Source organism: Quercus lobata, chromosome 9 (genome assembly GCF_001633185.2).
Source record: "Quercus lobata isolate SW786 chromosome 9, ValleyOak3.0 Primary Assembly, whole genome shotgun sequence".
Classification (NCBI taxonomy): Eukaryota; Viridiplantae; Streptophyta; class Magnoliopsida; order Fagales; family Fagaceae; genus Quercus; species Quercus lobata.
This window is the reverse complement of record NC_044912.1, coordinates 54,951,181-54,967,799: the sequence shown is the minus strand read 5'-3', so window position 1 is coordinate 54,967,799 and position 16,619 is coordinate 54,951,181. Positions and strand designations below refer to the sequence as shown.

The window sequence follows — 16,619 nt, the reverse complement described above, 5'->3', positions numbered from 1 at the left end:
TCATTCTTCATTCGAAACTAATGAATGTCGGGTCGAGGCTTTCTGCCTTGTTATCAAAAAGGGAGTTGGGTAAAGCAAACTCCCTCCTTGGACGAGCACGGGGCTTAGTCAAGTAGAACCGGGTAGCGCTGCTCGATGCTCTGATCGAAAACAAATCAGTGGGGCCATGACAGTATGACTGAATATGCGTTAAAAAGGTCAATCCCTCCCCTACGACACCAAAAAAATCGGGCCGAACTTCTAACAGCCCGCCTGCTTCCATAGAACAATATCGTGGCAACGTAGACCTAAGTGGTCCTAGTGGATCCTTGGGAACCATTACAAGTACGGCCGGCCTATATTTGAACGAGAATGTTGTGTCGTCCAGCGGAGCCTAGAAGAAGGTGACTTGCGCAGACAGCTGACTCATTTTCAATAGAAAGGAATAACCAAACCAACCCAGTTGGTTGGTTAATCTCAAAGATCTTATCGGCCGGCAACCCGGAGACTGACGACCATGGTCCCAACCTTACCAGCACCGGAGGTGTACCAATCAATGAACCCCCGAAACCTACATTCTTTTCTGACGAAATCAACCAAGCCTAACCGGTCATAACATGTTGTTTATATTGATTGAGTTTGAGGGACTTTCACTGACTGAATCCATCCATAAACCTGGACCCCGGCAACCTTCGTAACCAAAGCGTCACGACAACATCCAAAGGGCACACTTGGATTCTTAAGTAGGGGGGCAAGGAGGAGCACGTAGGAATGCTGACCACTACATAAGCCACTAGTGGTTGAGCGAAAGCGAACAGCACCTTGTATAGGTTGGGCGGAGCTTGAAGAAATGAGCCTCTATCAGAGAAAGCCATTGCGTGATAGCCTAGCTAGAGCTAGCATTTTTCAGCTGGTTGTTATGTTAGTTGTAGCACGCCTTCCCTCCTTCTTTCACTTCGGAAAGATTTCACAGTATTTTCTTATGATAACCTGGTCGAGAGAGTACGATACATCGGTGTAAAAGATTGAGTGGAATCTATGACTAATAGCTTCTTCGCAACCGTTTTCTTGCTCCCCCAAAAACTCCTCTAGTGGGGGACAAATTCACAGAGACATCAGACTGCATACCTGTCATTTCAGAGGCAAGGAAAGGTATTCAAGTTACGTTGTCAGTCTACGGTATTGAAGCTTCGGCTTAGTCACAATCTACCTTCCCTTTTGTTTCAGAGGGAATGTTAGGAGTTCCCCTTATGTGAGGAGTGAGTAACGAGTGAGGAAAGCTCTATCAAAGGTATAAGAGTGGACTTCTAACTAGTAGCTAGTCCGAGGTAAACGACTGAATGATTGGTAATTGAGTTCAGGATTGGTAATTGAATCATAGACTAAGCATTGTGAAGAGCTCAACTTATTATAATGAATGCAATGATTCTAGGAAATTTCCGAACTCTAATGAGGAATGGAGAATCACCCATTAAAGCTGTGGAAGTAGGGATTTAAGCATTCATTAAAGCAAAGTAAACAATACACGTTGATTTCGTGGATAAGCTTTCTTTCCTTCTAACGAAGGCAAGCCATTAGTCAAGAGGTTAGTTACCAGTTCTTCGTTCATAGGTACTCCCTTGCTCCACCTTTTCGGCCTAGTCACTCTCTTGCCTTATAGCTAGGAGTGTTTAATAAGAGTTGTGAGTGACTATAAAAAGAGAACAAGCTGTCAAGAGTGAAGTCAACAGAGTCAGTATTAACACCTAAAGTCAGCAATCACTCTTTGTCCAAAGTTAGGAGTTCTATTACTAGTCATCAACTCAAAGAGCCGGGAAGGACAATGTAACCATCCCTCGTTAAGAGGGAAACTTCTTCTAATGCTATTTAACTGGGCAATTTCATTACTTTAATTCAGCGGTAAAATCAATCTTAAAGCGGAAAGACAGATCGCTTCACTTAAGCTCGGGCAAGGTAAGCAAGAGCGCGCGCTAAAGACGAATAGCCAAGCAAAGGGAGGTAAGGAAGGAACAGATTTGATACTAAAGAGCAATAGGGCACTCCTAAACGAAGAAGGCAGTGAGCTCGGTTCAAGAACTTGCCTGCATGAATTAATCTTTCGAGAAAGAACGGTGCTTTGTAAACCGTCTAACAAGTGTCTTGTGAAGTTAGCGACTATAGTTTCGTTTTCGGGATTGGATTACTTCCCTACGTTAGAGGGAGTTATGAGTGAGTAGCTACTATGGTAAAAGCCCCATATGCTATCAGATTCATAGAGTCTTTATTGCAGGAAAGTAGAATAGGTATATATATGGATTTGTAATTGGGAGTTCCTCTTTCAAGACAAGACAGAGTGCAGTTAGCGACTCAGTCCACAGATTCGGCTTAGTAACAGATTAATAGAGTCGGGTTAGCAGTCCTCGCTCCACAGATTCGGCTTAGTTCAAATATCCCTAGTTTGATAGTGGAGTTAAGTGGAGAAGTAACTAGGAGAATCAAGACAAGCAATCCAATCAGGAACAAGGTAGTTAGGGTCTAATGCCATCATTTAGTGGTATAAACCAGTAGACAGGAAGAGCTTCCTATTGTTTACCCCCCTTTAGATAATGCATCCGATGGAAGAAGGCATAGACAATATTTTGTAAAAAAAATCCACGGGGGACCCCATAAGGCATGGGTTTAATATCCTTTCAAAAGTAAGAATAGGTCGAGGAGCAGAAACTCTCCTTTTCAAGGTAAGAGAAGAGATCAACTTAGAGCAACGCAAGCTTGCGAAGCAACCGAGGCAAGAGCGTGAAGCAGCTTTTCCCGAACCAAAGGATCCAGGTTCTCTGGAAACAAAGTATCCGATCCCTCAGCATCAAGCGATGTCTCAGTATCATCTGCATCCAAACCATAATTTTACTCCGAAGAGGGACAACTCACTTTTCAAAAATCACTCGACAAGTCGAATCCATATCATCAGAATAGAGGGCATAGGACTCTTTGCCCTACTATAAACTAGGATCAGAAAAGGTTGGCTTATAACATAAACTCAAAGACGCCAGAAAAGCACACTTAGCGCGGTTCATCAGATTGTTCAGAGGCTCCTTCCTGTCTCGCCTACCGCCTGCTTCAACATATCAGTTGTTGTTAGAAACTTCTTTCTCTTAACGAGAAGCAAATGGCTTTTGTGTTTGTGGTCCTTAAAAGGCTTGCTAAACGCGTATTAAAAGCTATTTTTTTCACCTCTATTGAGTAAGTTTGTCGCTTCTTTCGGAATGCACTAAAAAGCTCAACGCGCTCGTATCTAGGTCGAGGGTCATTTTTCTGTATAAGCAAGGCTCAGGATATGGGGATATGGATTCACCTTATGGGTAATAGGCTGCTGAAACAACAACACAGGCAACCAAGCAAGACTTATGAAGTGCGTTCAGGCTCACTTTACACTAAAAAAATGGGAACCCTAGTTCAAAATATGAAATAAGTTTGCAACAAGAGAGTCAGCAAAGGGATCAATAGTCTTCCTTCAGTAAAGGCCCATCCAGGGTGTGTCTTCGCCCACCTCTTTACATATGTGATTGTTTGCTCAACTTGGCTGCCCAGTTACGAAATATATAGCAATAAAAAAAGCTAGAAATAGAATTCAACTTAGTTGCTCAGTCTCTAGGAATTCCTAAGCGTTATCGAAGAAAGAAGCCTACTTGAAGAAGGTTGCCAAGAGGAGCAAGCCTACATCGAGCAAGTTGACTCACTTTATGTTATGTAAAGAGTTCACTTTGCTATTACGGCCCAATTCTTCCACGAGTGAAGGCCCGTCAAATTGGTCTCAAAGAAACTCAAGGAAATCCAACCCCTTCCTTTCTCCTCCTTCTATCCAAAGAAACTTTCCCAGCTGTAGTAGCTGTTCTCTTCCTCCCTTCCATCGATTGAGCTTTCTCCCACTTAATTCAATAGGGCCTTAGTAGATCGGTTTTCATTCGGACAACTGATCGCTTCTTCCTTTGCTGGAATTTCCATCTTTGCTGCTCTCGGCTTCTGAATTCGTACCTTTCAATAGCCTCACAGTCTAGAAGCCCTAATGTTGTAAGACACGTGACTGCATTCCTAAATTCTATCTCTGGTTCCTTCACTGCTTCCCAAACTAACCTGCTTACACTGCACTGCTTCTTCCAACAATACTGGAAGTGGAGCTGCCCTATATGGTCAAGCCAAGCAAAAAGGGAGTTCCCTGTTTGTATCCTCTAGTCTCAAGAGTTTCTTTCATCTTCGATAGCCTGGAGATAGTGCATTAGCCTCCGTTGACCCTGAAGTTACATAAAAGATGATTATATTCGCTCCGTGCCTACACCTTCTTCCTTTATCCTTTAGCTGCTAATAGTTAATCAAGGAGTTATGTATGCTTTCGGGCAAAAAGAAAGATTTCTTATTTTCGTGCTTGTGCAAACAAGGGTTAATTTCCTTAATGAGTTACAGGAGTCTACTAAAAGAGTACTCCCTCGTGCCCAATACCCATTCCATTGGTCACTTCACTCACTTGAGAGAAGGTTAACAAGGTCTTAGTGAGCAGAGGAGAATCAGAGCTGGAGGGGGCCCGAGCGATATCCTCATTAAATGCTCTTTCAAGTGGGAGTGAGTGACCGAATGACCCAATGTGTCTTGCCTCAAGGACTTATATGAAAGACTCCTTCTATTACTGACAGCCCTTTAAGACAGACTTGTATATACGAGAAAGAAGGAAGATTGTTGTCTTGCTCTTACTCTTCCTAGGACTCTAAGCAGAAGTCCTTGATCTACTATTAGCAGCTAAAGGAAGTATGCTTTAGTCCTATTGAGATAGTAGAGTTGGACTAATTAATATGGCTTAAAGGTATCTCTTTAGTTCCCCATCTTGCCATTCCTGACTTTAGGAAGAAATTTTTATCATATATATAATAGGAAATAAAAAAAGAAAGAAGAGAAAAAACTGGGAGTTTTCGCCTGCTTGCTTGCTTACCAAGCCATCCTAGCAAACTCTTTCGGCTACATTAGTCAAAAATAGAAAAGTAGAGCCCGAGGAGAAGAACTACTTTCGCCCGGGGGAATGGTAATACTACATACATTCTTATTCTCAAGACACTATTCCTTTCACACTGCTGGCAAATTCAACCATTTTCACACACAGCTTGAATCTCGTTCAATCCATAAACACATGCAATCTCACATCTTCAACTAAGACCACTCGACCAATTTCATCTATCCTGCGCGGTTCCACCCCTTAGCGGGAGCTGCTCTATTTGTCTCAAAAGAGAATCACGTTCTTGCTGAAGTTCATGAATCCGGTCTTGTAATCGCGGTCCGTCGATTTATAGGGTGAGGGAGATTCCGCCTCTTTATCCCAGGAAGGGATTGGGCGAGGTTTTGTTGCACCCCTGGATGTCTGCTCTTAACAAGACACCCAAGAAACCATTAGTTAACCTGCCCCAGACAAAGGCCTGAGTTGTTATTAACTTGAGACCACACACGATCTCACCCACAGGCCTCATCTCATGGTGAGGCCTAGGAGGGCACTTGGTAGATGCCAAGGCCTTACTATTCAAGGGATTGTCAGCCCTTGGATAATAAGTGTGGAAGTCTATGGTAAATCATCAACGACAACCACCACAGGTGCCACAAGGGTAATCAAAACCCCCTAATGCTGACAACAAATCAACCACTAGGAGAATCTAATGCTAACTGGAGTTCTGTTCCATCCTTTGATAGAGTCACGCACCTATTTGAGTGAAATCGTTTGGGTGAAGCTTGTGAGCTGAACACCTATAAAAATTCAGCTTGTCGAGACAGATAATTGAATGAAGCTTGGAATGAATTAATTAATAAATGAAATTAAGAGAATACGACAGAGCAAAATCTAGCAAATTTTTAATCTTTCTTGCCAAGCGGCTTCATTCGGGTCCTCTAGTAAGGGGGGTAAGGTAGCGTCTACTAGCACAGGAAGTCACTATCCAACCGCAGGTTGGTTTCAACGCACTTAGTCGTCCCGTAAAAAGCTGCTGCTTGGCTAACCCGCTCGCTGCTGCAGTGCTTAGTGTCGGTCATGTATCCTATATGGGCTAAGTGTTCCCCCTCCTTTTTGGAGGGAGGTGCCCTCTAATCCCGCTCGGGGTTTATTCCCTTTGCTTGCAGCCCACTTGAACAATCAACAGGCAGATTTCTCGTAGAATGAAGATCCAGCTTGACTCTAAGGACGAGGCAACTCAAAATGGGTGTTAGCGACTCCGATTTTTATGATCATATACGATTGACCAGGCCTTCGCTGCAGGCGGGTGCAAACTGTCGGGTATCATGTACGGCTGCCCACGAGAGCCTTGACAAAATCAAAGTATGTTTGATAAGGCGTTGGTTCAGTCGGTCGAGGTGCTCTTCGCGAAAAAGAACGTAAGGTACGGACATTTAGCGTAGATAAGGAGTGCGGCGATCGGCAGTGAGGTGAGGCGAACGACAAAAAGCTAGTGAGTGGGTAAGACAAGGTGTAGCGCAGTCTGGTCAACGCATCTGTTTAGGTTCGAATCCTTTCACCTTGGTGTGGCGAATTGTAAGAAAAATTTGGATTAGTTTCCTATGGAAGAGTTATTTAAAGTTGTGGAACCTTTTATTCAAGCAAGTTCTGATTTAAATAGTTCTTATTCCGGGTCCAAGATTATTTCCTCAACGGAGATGGTTCAAACATATGAAATCGGGCATTCTTCAGATGTCACAGCTTCATAGGTATATAAAAAAAGTCCAGGCAAGGGTATCGTGCTATCTTCCGACAGCACATTTTAGATCACAGGATACAGCTTAAAAACACTAGGAGCTAGTGCCAGTCTAGCTGCTCTAACAAGCCAGCAAGCTAGTGGCATTAGCACCTTACCCTTAAGTGAGTAAGAGCTTCTTCCTTTGCTCTACTCGCCTTACAGTACTTTCAGAATTCGAAGGATGAAACCTTCAGAAAGATTAGGATGTAAGGCCATAACATGCTAAAGAGATATAGATATTTATTTCATATCTACGATGATACCTTTCTTATCATGATCTTATCATCTTATTAGGTCAACAAACAAATGTCATAGTATATAAGTAGATGATCGACTCCCGCGAGTTCGAGTTCGGTCATACAGCATTCCTACACTTCACCGGCCTTCTCCAACAAGCGTATGGAAAAGCAAGGAAGAAGAGTGTCACATGCCAACGTGAAACTTGGTAGTATGCCAAAGCGGATCTGTCATTGACTAAATGGCTCAGTAAAGTAGGTACTGGATTGGTAGCTTCGTTTTTGCTGATTCGTGGGGGGTCGTGGAAGATTTGGGTTCGAGTCCCAAGCCCCCCTTGTGATAGATGCACGGAATACCCGGCATCGCTTGATTTCTCATTAGTATCTAGCAAATACTCATGTTTTCTATTTTTTTTACTCTTCTTCATTCCTTATTTATATGGGCCTTAATCTTCATTTTCAAATATGTCTATCATAGAATGACAAACGAGCAGAGAAAAAAAAAAAAGACTTCTTCAATTTCATTATTTATTTTATAATAATGTTAAATCTCAAGGAGCTACGACATATCATTATTACTTGGGCTTTTTCATGGTTGGGCTTTACTTTGTTTTCCAAATCTCCCTTCATTTGGTCGGTTGGTTCAGAAGAATCATCGTTCTTCTTCTACTATCAGAGCCCCGGCCAGATCGCCACGGGAGCGGGATATATGTGTTTTCGTTGACGCCCAAGCATCATCATCTCATCTGGCTCACGAGCAGACGGATGTCAGGCTTCCCGTGGCTGGTGAACCGGGGCCCCCACGCACTCAACCGAACCCGAAGCACAAGGGATCCCTATGCCTTTGATCCAGTGTTTGCTCATGTTTTCTATTTTTTTACTCTTCTTCATTTTCTTAATTATATCATCATCTCATCTGGCTCACGAGCAGACGGATGTCAGGCTTCCCGTGGCTGGTGAACCGGCCCCCTCCAACTCTTAACCCGCCCCCACGCACTCAACCGAACCCGAGGCCGCGCCGCCTCCCCTAAGGGTCTCACCTTATCCCTACGCCTTTGATCAGGTTATATAGGAGGAGGACAGTGTTTGCTCCATACAAAGGCGCCTCTTGGGGGGCGAAAGAACTCCCTCCTACGAAGTATTACAGCGGTCCCTCTATCTCTATGAGGCGCAGGATTGCTTTGAGCTTAAGGTGGAGATTCTGAACAAGCTTTCAGAAGTTTAAAAAAGAAAATGTGAAAAAAGATTTCTATTTCTCTTTTGAATTACTCATATATATATCCTATGAATTTCATTTTGCATTGGAAACTATTCTAGGAGAAGTTCCAATCCGTTCCATTCGGATATTGATTGGTCTTGGTTTGACATGGTTTACGCGTTACTGGTTCCCGGAAGAGTTAATATCTCCATTGGCTAAACCCCTTCTTACCCTGCCTCTTCGCTCATGATCAAGTTACAACCTAAGATCTATGACTATATTATGTTAACTGTTCGTATTTCGTTCATTCCATCGGTATGCTCCCAGGTACCTGTAATTGTGATCTGTTTGCCAGAACTAAGGGGTCTTTCTGTAGAAACCTTCACGAACAATCGTCGTTTTTTGATGGTTTTTCCGCTTTTCACAGTTGCTCTTTCCACACCTCCGGAGATTTGGTGCCAAATCGTCGCCTGTTTCCTTATTTCTTCGATAATCGAGTTGGCTATCTTTGTGGCATCGATTGTACAAGTTCGTGAAGAGGGCTGGACGAGTGGGATGAGGGAAAGCGTCTCGATCAATAAAAAAGAAGATTAGCCCCCTTGGCAAAGTCATTATCAATGAATTCCCGAGCAATTCTCAACCAACATATGCGATTCATTCCCATAAAGATTATAACACACAGAAGACTCCTTACCTTAGAAGCGGGATGAGTGATACATCCAGCGAGCATCGGTGAAGAACGCAAGCAAAGCCAGAGCTGGGCATTGTTATATTCCATCAAGAGAGAGGAGGTAGACTAGTAAGAAGGTCGACCACATAGGGGAGCGAACCGAAAAGCTCAGCTTTTCGAAGCGGACCAATCTTCCATACCGCCCCCTTACTCGCCCAAGCCCAGATGACGTGTAGGGTTTTATGTTTTGCTTCAAGTATTAAAGAAAAAACCCTAGCCACGTTTTAGAGGTTGTTGATATGCTGTGTGTGTGAATCTCTTGTGAGATCTAGAGGTGTTTACCTTCATACATACTTAGAGTTATCAAGATCAAGATTGATGTGAAGAGCTTGGTGATCTCTTCTGTTGCTATTTCAAGAGCTTAAAGAAAACACAAGTGGGAGTACTTATAGTTGCTGTGGATCAAGGAAAAAAGTAGTTCGTGGACTCAGAGCTATCACGTGGTTGTGGTAGTAAGTTTTCAACTCGAGGTAGCAATAGGATGTTAGTGGTCTAAGTCTTATTGTAAAACTTCAATTCTTTCATAATGGATATGGTTTCCCTTAAGGATAGCTAGGTTAAATCCTCCGCAGGTTTTTTACTGGTTTGGTTTTCCTAAGTTATCATATCATTGTGTTCTTTACTTTTTCGCACTATTCACATGATATGATTTACTTGTGTTTAACCTAGATCTTATTAATGAACTTGTTAATCAACTTGGCTAAATATTAGGTTAAACAACTTGTTTTAAGGGGTCTAAAAATGTACAGGGTTAAATCATGTCAGCATGTGGCTTCTTAAAAGGTGGACTAATGCATTGAAAGCTTTTGATGAAGGCATAGTTTTTCACACCGTAGCTAATCTACAAGTTGCCTAGACCCACTTTGCTTCCAACAACCTTTATGTTTTTGGCTTCCACAAACAAAAAATATATATATATATATATATATATATACTTTTATTTTTTACTTCAAATCAAAACCAAGTCACAAGCTAATCTGATTAAGCGCCACTCTTTTCTTAAGAAAAAAGAGAAAAAAAGTATAATCTTTCTAGTTCCCATAAAATGAAATCTTCTCCTGTTGCTCAGATCATGACTTGGAAGAGTTTAAGTTTACACATACTTTTTATAGTAGTTGTTATATCAATTCCTTGACCTGCTTGTTAATTTCTTTGTCATCGTCTTGTTTTGTTATTAACTTGCTGCTTCTTTTTATCATCGTTATCATGTCGTATGATTTAGCTTTAGGCCACCATGCCATAAAATCAACTACTTGCTTGATTTGGTGTAATGAATTCGATTAATAATATTGTGCCCATTGAATGATTAATTGAACATCAAATAGTCCTTACTTATTTAGTAGAGACCCGTAGACATATTGGGCATGCATTGGTGCCTCATACTTTCCCATGGCATAATTCGGCCCCCCAACTTATCCTTGGTGGACGTAGACCATTTTCCTTATTCATTTACACATACTTTTTATTGTAGTTGTTATATCAATTCCTTGGCCTGCTTATTAATTTCTTTGTCATCGTTTTGTTTTGTTATTAACTTGCTGCTTCTTTTTATCATCGTTATCATGTCTTATGATTTAGCTTTAGGCCTCCATGCCATAAAATCAACTACTTGCTTGATTTGGTGTAATGAATTCGATTAATAATATTGTGCCCATTGAACGATTAATTGAACATCAAATAGTCCTTACTTATTTAGTAGAGACCGGTAGACATATCGGGCGTGCGTTGGTGCCTCATACTTTCCCATGGCATAATTCGACCCCCCAACTTATCCTTGGTGGACGTAGACCATTTTCCTTATTCATTGAGTCAATCAAATAAAAAAGAAAGGGTTTTTATTTCTTGTTTTGTTTTCCCTAAAAAAAAAAAATAATAAAATAAGTGGCGACTCCTTAACTTTTTTTATGACTCATGATTTTTCTAATAAAAAAATACTCCCAAAATCAAACCTTTCTTTTTCTTAAAAACCCTTTCCAAGAGGTGTCACGTGGCCGTGTCCACAAATTGGCACTCCCAACTCAATACCTAATCCCTTTTATTTGGGTCAAGCTCAATGAAACTTTCAGAACTAATTAATTGTTACAACTTACAATAATATTTCATAAAGAAAATAGGGCGATCCCCATTTCAATAAGAGGAAAAAGAATTTGCAAAGTCTGGTTGATAATTAATTGAGAGTTGAGGAAAATCATCAATCTCAAACGAAGTTGTAGATATATTTTGTAATGAGCTGATTGACAATTATCTTGTAAGCTTTTTCTGTAGGATGATAACTGTCAAAAAACACGTACTTAGAGTCATCGGTACAAGTGTGATGATGGTCTAATTGGTTGCAAAGTATTGCTACCTCTACAGTTCCAGTGCCACAACACCCTTTATTTGCAATCTCAAAGCCTGAATTTTACAATATACCAAATATTAGATATCCTAAATAAGATAAAATTAGAAATTTAAAATAAAAAAAAATTAAAAAAAACTGTTTAAAATTATAAAGGAGAAAGGAATAGTACCATATTTCTTTGGATTTGTTACGAGATCAAGTATGGGGTTGTAGACATCAATATAGACCACCTTTGCATTAGGCAAATTGTTGTTAAGGTAACCCAACTCCCTAGAAAGTTTATCATTGAACACTTGTGATGCTTGATTGGGTTGTTTTGCACACTCAGTTTCTGAGCCTCCAACCAAAAGTCGCTGTGATGGCACACATCCTAGTGGTGGTGCACTGAAAACACCAATCCTTCGTGCCCCCAGTCCATATAGTTCCTTAATTTTTTATTAAAAAAAAAATCATTTATTCCACCTTGGTACCACTATATTATACCTTACCACCAAAGAATTAAGTAATATATTTTATATATAGTGTTTGAATATTTAATTTCCTGGTCATGGTCCAAGATATACAGTTCGCGAGTCCTACTTAGAAGGTGTTAATTGTTAATAAGGTAAGAATAAAAGTTAACTTGCAATAATTATCATCTATATTTGATACATGTATACATATCAAATTCATGAAATATCTTTTCGATAATTTGGGCCTATGTCACTAGTGAACTTGAACATCACCAATTATAAGAGGGGGGGGGGGGGGGGATATAAGAAAAAGAAGATGAAGTTACCTTGATGAAATTAGAAGCTGAATTGAGTAAAAGATCAGCATAAGATGGAATATCATATTCAGCTTTCCTTATTCCAGTAAGAAAATAGGTATTGGCAATGTCATTACTGCTCGCCACCACAAAAACTACACTTTTGGCTAATATGAAGTTTGTTCTCTCTTCTCCAACAATTCCTTTCAACTTCCCTATGTATTGCTTGAAATCTTGTAATTGCTCAGATAGTGGTATGACTGACTATATGTGCTCAAAAAATGAAAAATAAGTATAAGAAAAAACAATGAATAATATAAAAAAATTATTATATAATGAAAATTATAAATAAAAAAAAAAAACTTTTTAAAATGTAACAAAAGTTTTATAGTTCAACTGACACTTTTTGGTATTTATAACGAAGATGTTTAGAGTTTAAATCTTTCATCGGCATTATAACTAGCGAACTATAAGAGAAAAAGGAGAGTCTAAAATGTGCATACCACTATTTTAGGTGTCAAAGGATCGTATCCTGTGCCACCAGATGCAAAGCTTACACCTGTCAAGAGATCTTTGGGCTGCAAACTTGGATCCCTATAAGCTGGTAGGAGGTCTTTAATTCCCAATTCTTCCACTAAAAAAGGGGGAGGGAAAGAAGAAAAATTCTATTACATATTGAATTATTTTAATGATGGAAATAAAAAGAAAAACTCTAAGGAACACAATGACCAATTTAGGATTTTGAAACTTAGGAGTTTCGACTTGTTTGGTTTAACAATTTGAAATCACATGCTTCCGAATTACAATTTTAAAATTTTGATTTAATTATTCACACTTGACCTACAAAGCCCAATGAATTTTTATATTTGGAAACTTTATGCTATGAGAGGCCAACCATTGATTGGATTAGAGACCCGTAATGTTAGGCATATATATGTGTGTGTGTGAGCGAAAGTCTCACATATAAAAAATAAATAAAAGAGTTAAAAAATTAATATGACATAATTAACTCAAAACACATAATCTTGAAACTTTTTATTATTATTATTATTGTTTTGAAAGAGTTTGATAAAAATGAGAGAAAAGAAATGCACCAAGAGCTCTAGGAGATTGTTTTTGGGTTTTGTTAACCTATATGAAATATTTTTTAAAAAATTTTATAGGAAAAAAATAAAATTTTTTACAATATTTTATTTTTCATATAAACATAATATCAAAATTTCTATAAAATAATCTATTAACAAATGTTTTAGAAATACCCGTTAACTAAAGCCAATATTTTAAAATTCTGAACCAAAGTCTTTACCAAAAGTGTCGTCTTCCCAACATGTGAACGGACACCGATCATTTAGTACTGAAACGTATAAATTTTGTAGGGAAGCACGTACAGGACAAAGTTTGTAATTTTCTTTTCGTAAGATAAAATGCTTTTGTACAATAATACACATTAAAAACGTTTGATGGGATCATAAATTCTTTTTTTTTTTTTTTTGGCTGAATGGATCATAAATTCTTGGCCCAACGAAATCACAGTAAATAAACCTGGTCGTGTGTGTCAGCATGAATTGAGGTTAGATATGGCCTGAAGAATAAAGTCACTAAACCTAGCCAGATAATTGTCATCGATGTCAGAAACTTTTTTTACATTTTTTTTTTGTTTTTTTGTTTTTGTTTTTGTTTTTTTTTTTTTCTTCCTGAATACATGCCAAATAAATAAATAAAATAAAAAATGAATTATAAATAAAATAAATAAAAAATGAATTCAATTCATGAATTTCAGTATTTCACCTCCTAGCATATAGAGAAATTATAAAATTCACATGGTGGACAAATGATATGGTCTACCATTCCACTAAAAAACTTCCACTTGTTTAAAATTGTTAGTTAGAAAAAATTTTTAAACAGAAATTAATTATTGACTCAGCAATTTTAAACAAGTGAAAGTTTTTTAGTGGAATGGTGAACAAATGACGTGGTCCACCAGGGGACTTTATAATTTCTCCAGCATTTAAGTGAAATAAAGCCAGTTGGTTCGATTTTTTAATGTCGAAGACTTTTACATTGATTCGGCTTGGATTTTGGTAGGGATGTGGGTCTCCACATGTAATAACTTTTTTTTAAAAAAAATTTTTTTTTCTTAGAATGAATAACTTTTAACGTTTATTTTTAGAAAAATAAACAATTAGATATATATATATATATATATATATTTTAATACAAGATAGAATTTCTACTCTAACCTAATTTAAGTATATATGTGTGTGAAATTTTCTCCTAGAGACTTGAACCCCAGCCCTTGTAACCCACACCCAACAAGCACTTATACTTGTGGAGTGACTATCGCACCAAGAGAACGCGGTGATTAGTTAAAAATTCTAGAATAGCATAAAAATATAGTTTCTTTGTTCAACAAAAAAATATAGTTTCGTTACTTTCGTAACGAGTTAGGTCCGTTTGTGTGGAGACGGGGTATCGAGAGTCCTACCTCCATTTAAGTGTGAATTTTTTTGTATATATAGATTATATTCTAAAAAAAAAAAAACTGTATATATTATGTGTTAATTGGAGTCTCACTATACAGCCTTTATATCTTGTGTTGTAATACATTTTAGGCCAATAAATCTCTTATTATAGGCCAATTTTTTTTTAGAAACAAAATTTATAGAAAGAGTTTATCTACAAGTTATATTTAGAGAAGTGTTATGCCAACAATATTTTCACAATAATTTTACAACAAATCATAAGTGGTAAGTTGTTATTGGTTCTAATTTGAATCCATAACTTAAATATTACATTTTTGCCCAACTATAAGTACAAATAATAACTTACTATTTAGAATTTGTTGTGAAAATGTTGTGAATATAACATTTCTCATATATTTAATAGCAATAAAAAAATATTATATATATATATATATATAAAAAGAGAGAAAGACATCAACAACCTAAGAAGATGACTTGATAATTTATGCTTTTCCGTTCATATATTAGACATGCACCCATTGAGTCCCACAATCTTATTTTTCCTACCCTATAACTCATTTTGGAATTGGATTTCGGAAGTTAACATGTACTTTCCTCACTTTTTGGAGTTAAAGATGCATTAATTATCATTTCATTGATTCCATGTGAAATCTCAAAGAGTTTATAGAGAATCTTAGATTTAGTAATTAGTGAAAAAGTTTATATGTATATATTAAGTGGAAAGAGAAGATTTAAACCCTAATATTTCTATTGAAACCAAAAAAAAACCTACAAAAATGGTTTGACATAGAATAGTCACAAAGCTAAATATGAAGTTTCAAAGTATACTTTTAAATCTTTATCTCGTCAAACCATGTCACCATGACCTAAAAAATGGTAGTGAAATAGCTTTAGAAAAGAGAGAAAAAAAAGTGTTAGTAACACTGTGCGTGTGTCAAGAGTCAAGACCATGAATATTAACGTGTGTATGTGTTCTAGAAAAGAGAAAGAAAAAAGTGTTAGCAAGCAGCAAGACAACATATACTTCATGACCATGAATGGTGTGTGTGTGTGTGTGAGAGAGAGAGAGAGAGAGTTTTCAAACAACCTAAGTAGTCTGAGGGAACCTTTCCATTTGAAAATCTTCCCGTTGGCATTCCTCCATTAAAATCTCTCCCATAAGGAGGAAAATCACACTTCATCGCTGATATAAGACCATTGTTGTTGCCCGTATCAACGATGGAGTCTCCAAACATAATGACTGCTGGAACTGTCTCATTATTTGGTATCTGAATAACCGCTTCTGATCTACACAAAACGGCAAAAACAAAAGAAAGAAAGAAGAACTTGGTTGATAAAGAAAAATGTTCCATTTTTAATTGAAGCATTGCTCTAGAATTCTCTTCTTGGGATTCTTTCAATAATTTCGAATTTAAAATGAAAGAATAGAAGGAAATGAAATGACTTGTTGGTCTTCAATATTGCTTCCATACAAACTGCAATGCTTTATATGTACACTCTAAACTCTAAAGTTGGAGAAGTTATATTTTGTTTCTGGTGCATGTTACTTCGACCTCACAAGTGTGAGGTCCACCCTCATGTGAGGGGAGAAGTAACATGCACCGGAAACATAATAGAGTTCTTCCTAAAGTTGGTAGCTAGATTCCTATTTAGGGCAATCTCAAAGATTGAATTGTGTCAAATGGTTAGAGTACAAAATTGAAAATTTAACCAAATTTTTGCTATCAGACAGTTGAGAATTAAATACTTCCAAAACAATGGTCTAATTAACTCACATCACATGTCCAACCAACTCGTCATTTCATGTCATAACAATTTGTTCGACATGAATTAATTTGCTTAGGCCACCAATGAAGGTGGAATTGAATTAGATCATATGGTGTTCTCGTTATAAGCCAACCATCTTTTACCCATTAATATAAGATATTATGATCACTATCTTGAATCTTAACGTACCTGAACGAATAAGTAGTAAATTGTAATAACTAAGAAAATAATGTTTATAATGTAACAAAATTCTTTAAATTTTTAATGGAAGATCCCAAACATGTAATTTATGTCATAAAAATTAAAAACCAGTCATTTATAAATTATAAACAAGTCATTCAAATTTTTTTTTTTTTTTTTGTTGATAATTTTAATAGTTAGAATGGGAGAAGAAAGATTCGCG

General features: G+C 37.8%; 1 protein-coding gene across 2 annotated transcripts in view; it reads right to left on the bottom strand.

The window, feature by feature from the left end:
- LOC115960169 (GDSL esterase/lipase EXL3-like) overlaps positions 1-15,930 on the bottom strand; it is a 17,265-nt gene extending 1,335 nt beyond the window's left edge. Inside the window, exons 1-5 of one of the 2 annotated variants that reach the window (XM_031078925.1) lie at positions 15,537-15,930; positions 12,470-12,600; positions 11,997-12,230; positions 11,388-11,643; positions 11,123-11,271 (exon numbers count right to left, since the gene is read on the bottom strand). In XM_031078925.1, the coding sequence (XP_030934785.1) occupies positions 11,123-11,271; positions 11,388-11,643; positions 11,997-12,230; positions 12,470-12,600; positions 15,537-15,816 (1,050 nt within the window). In that variant the 5' untranslated portion in view covers positions 15,817-15,930. Of the gene's footprint in view, positions 1-10,974; positions 11,272-11,387; positions 11,644-11,996; positions 12,231-12,469; positions 12,601-15,536 lie in introns of those variants that run through there. The other variant, XM_031078924.1, reaches the window with a different exon arrangement.
- Between the last annotated feature and the right edge of the window lie 689 nt (positions 15,931-16,619).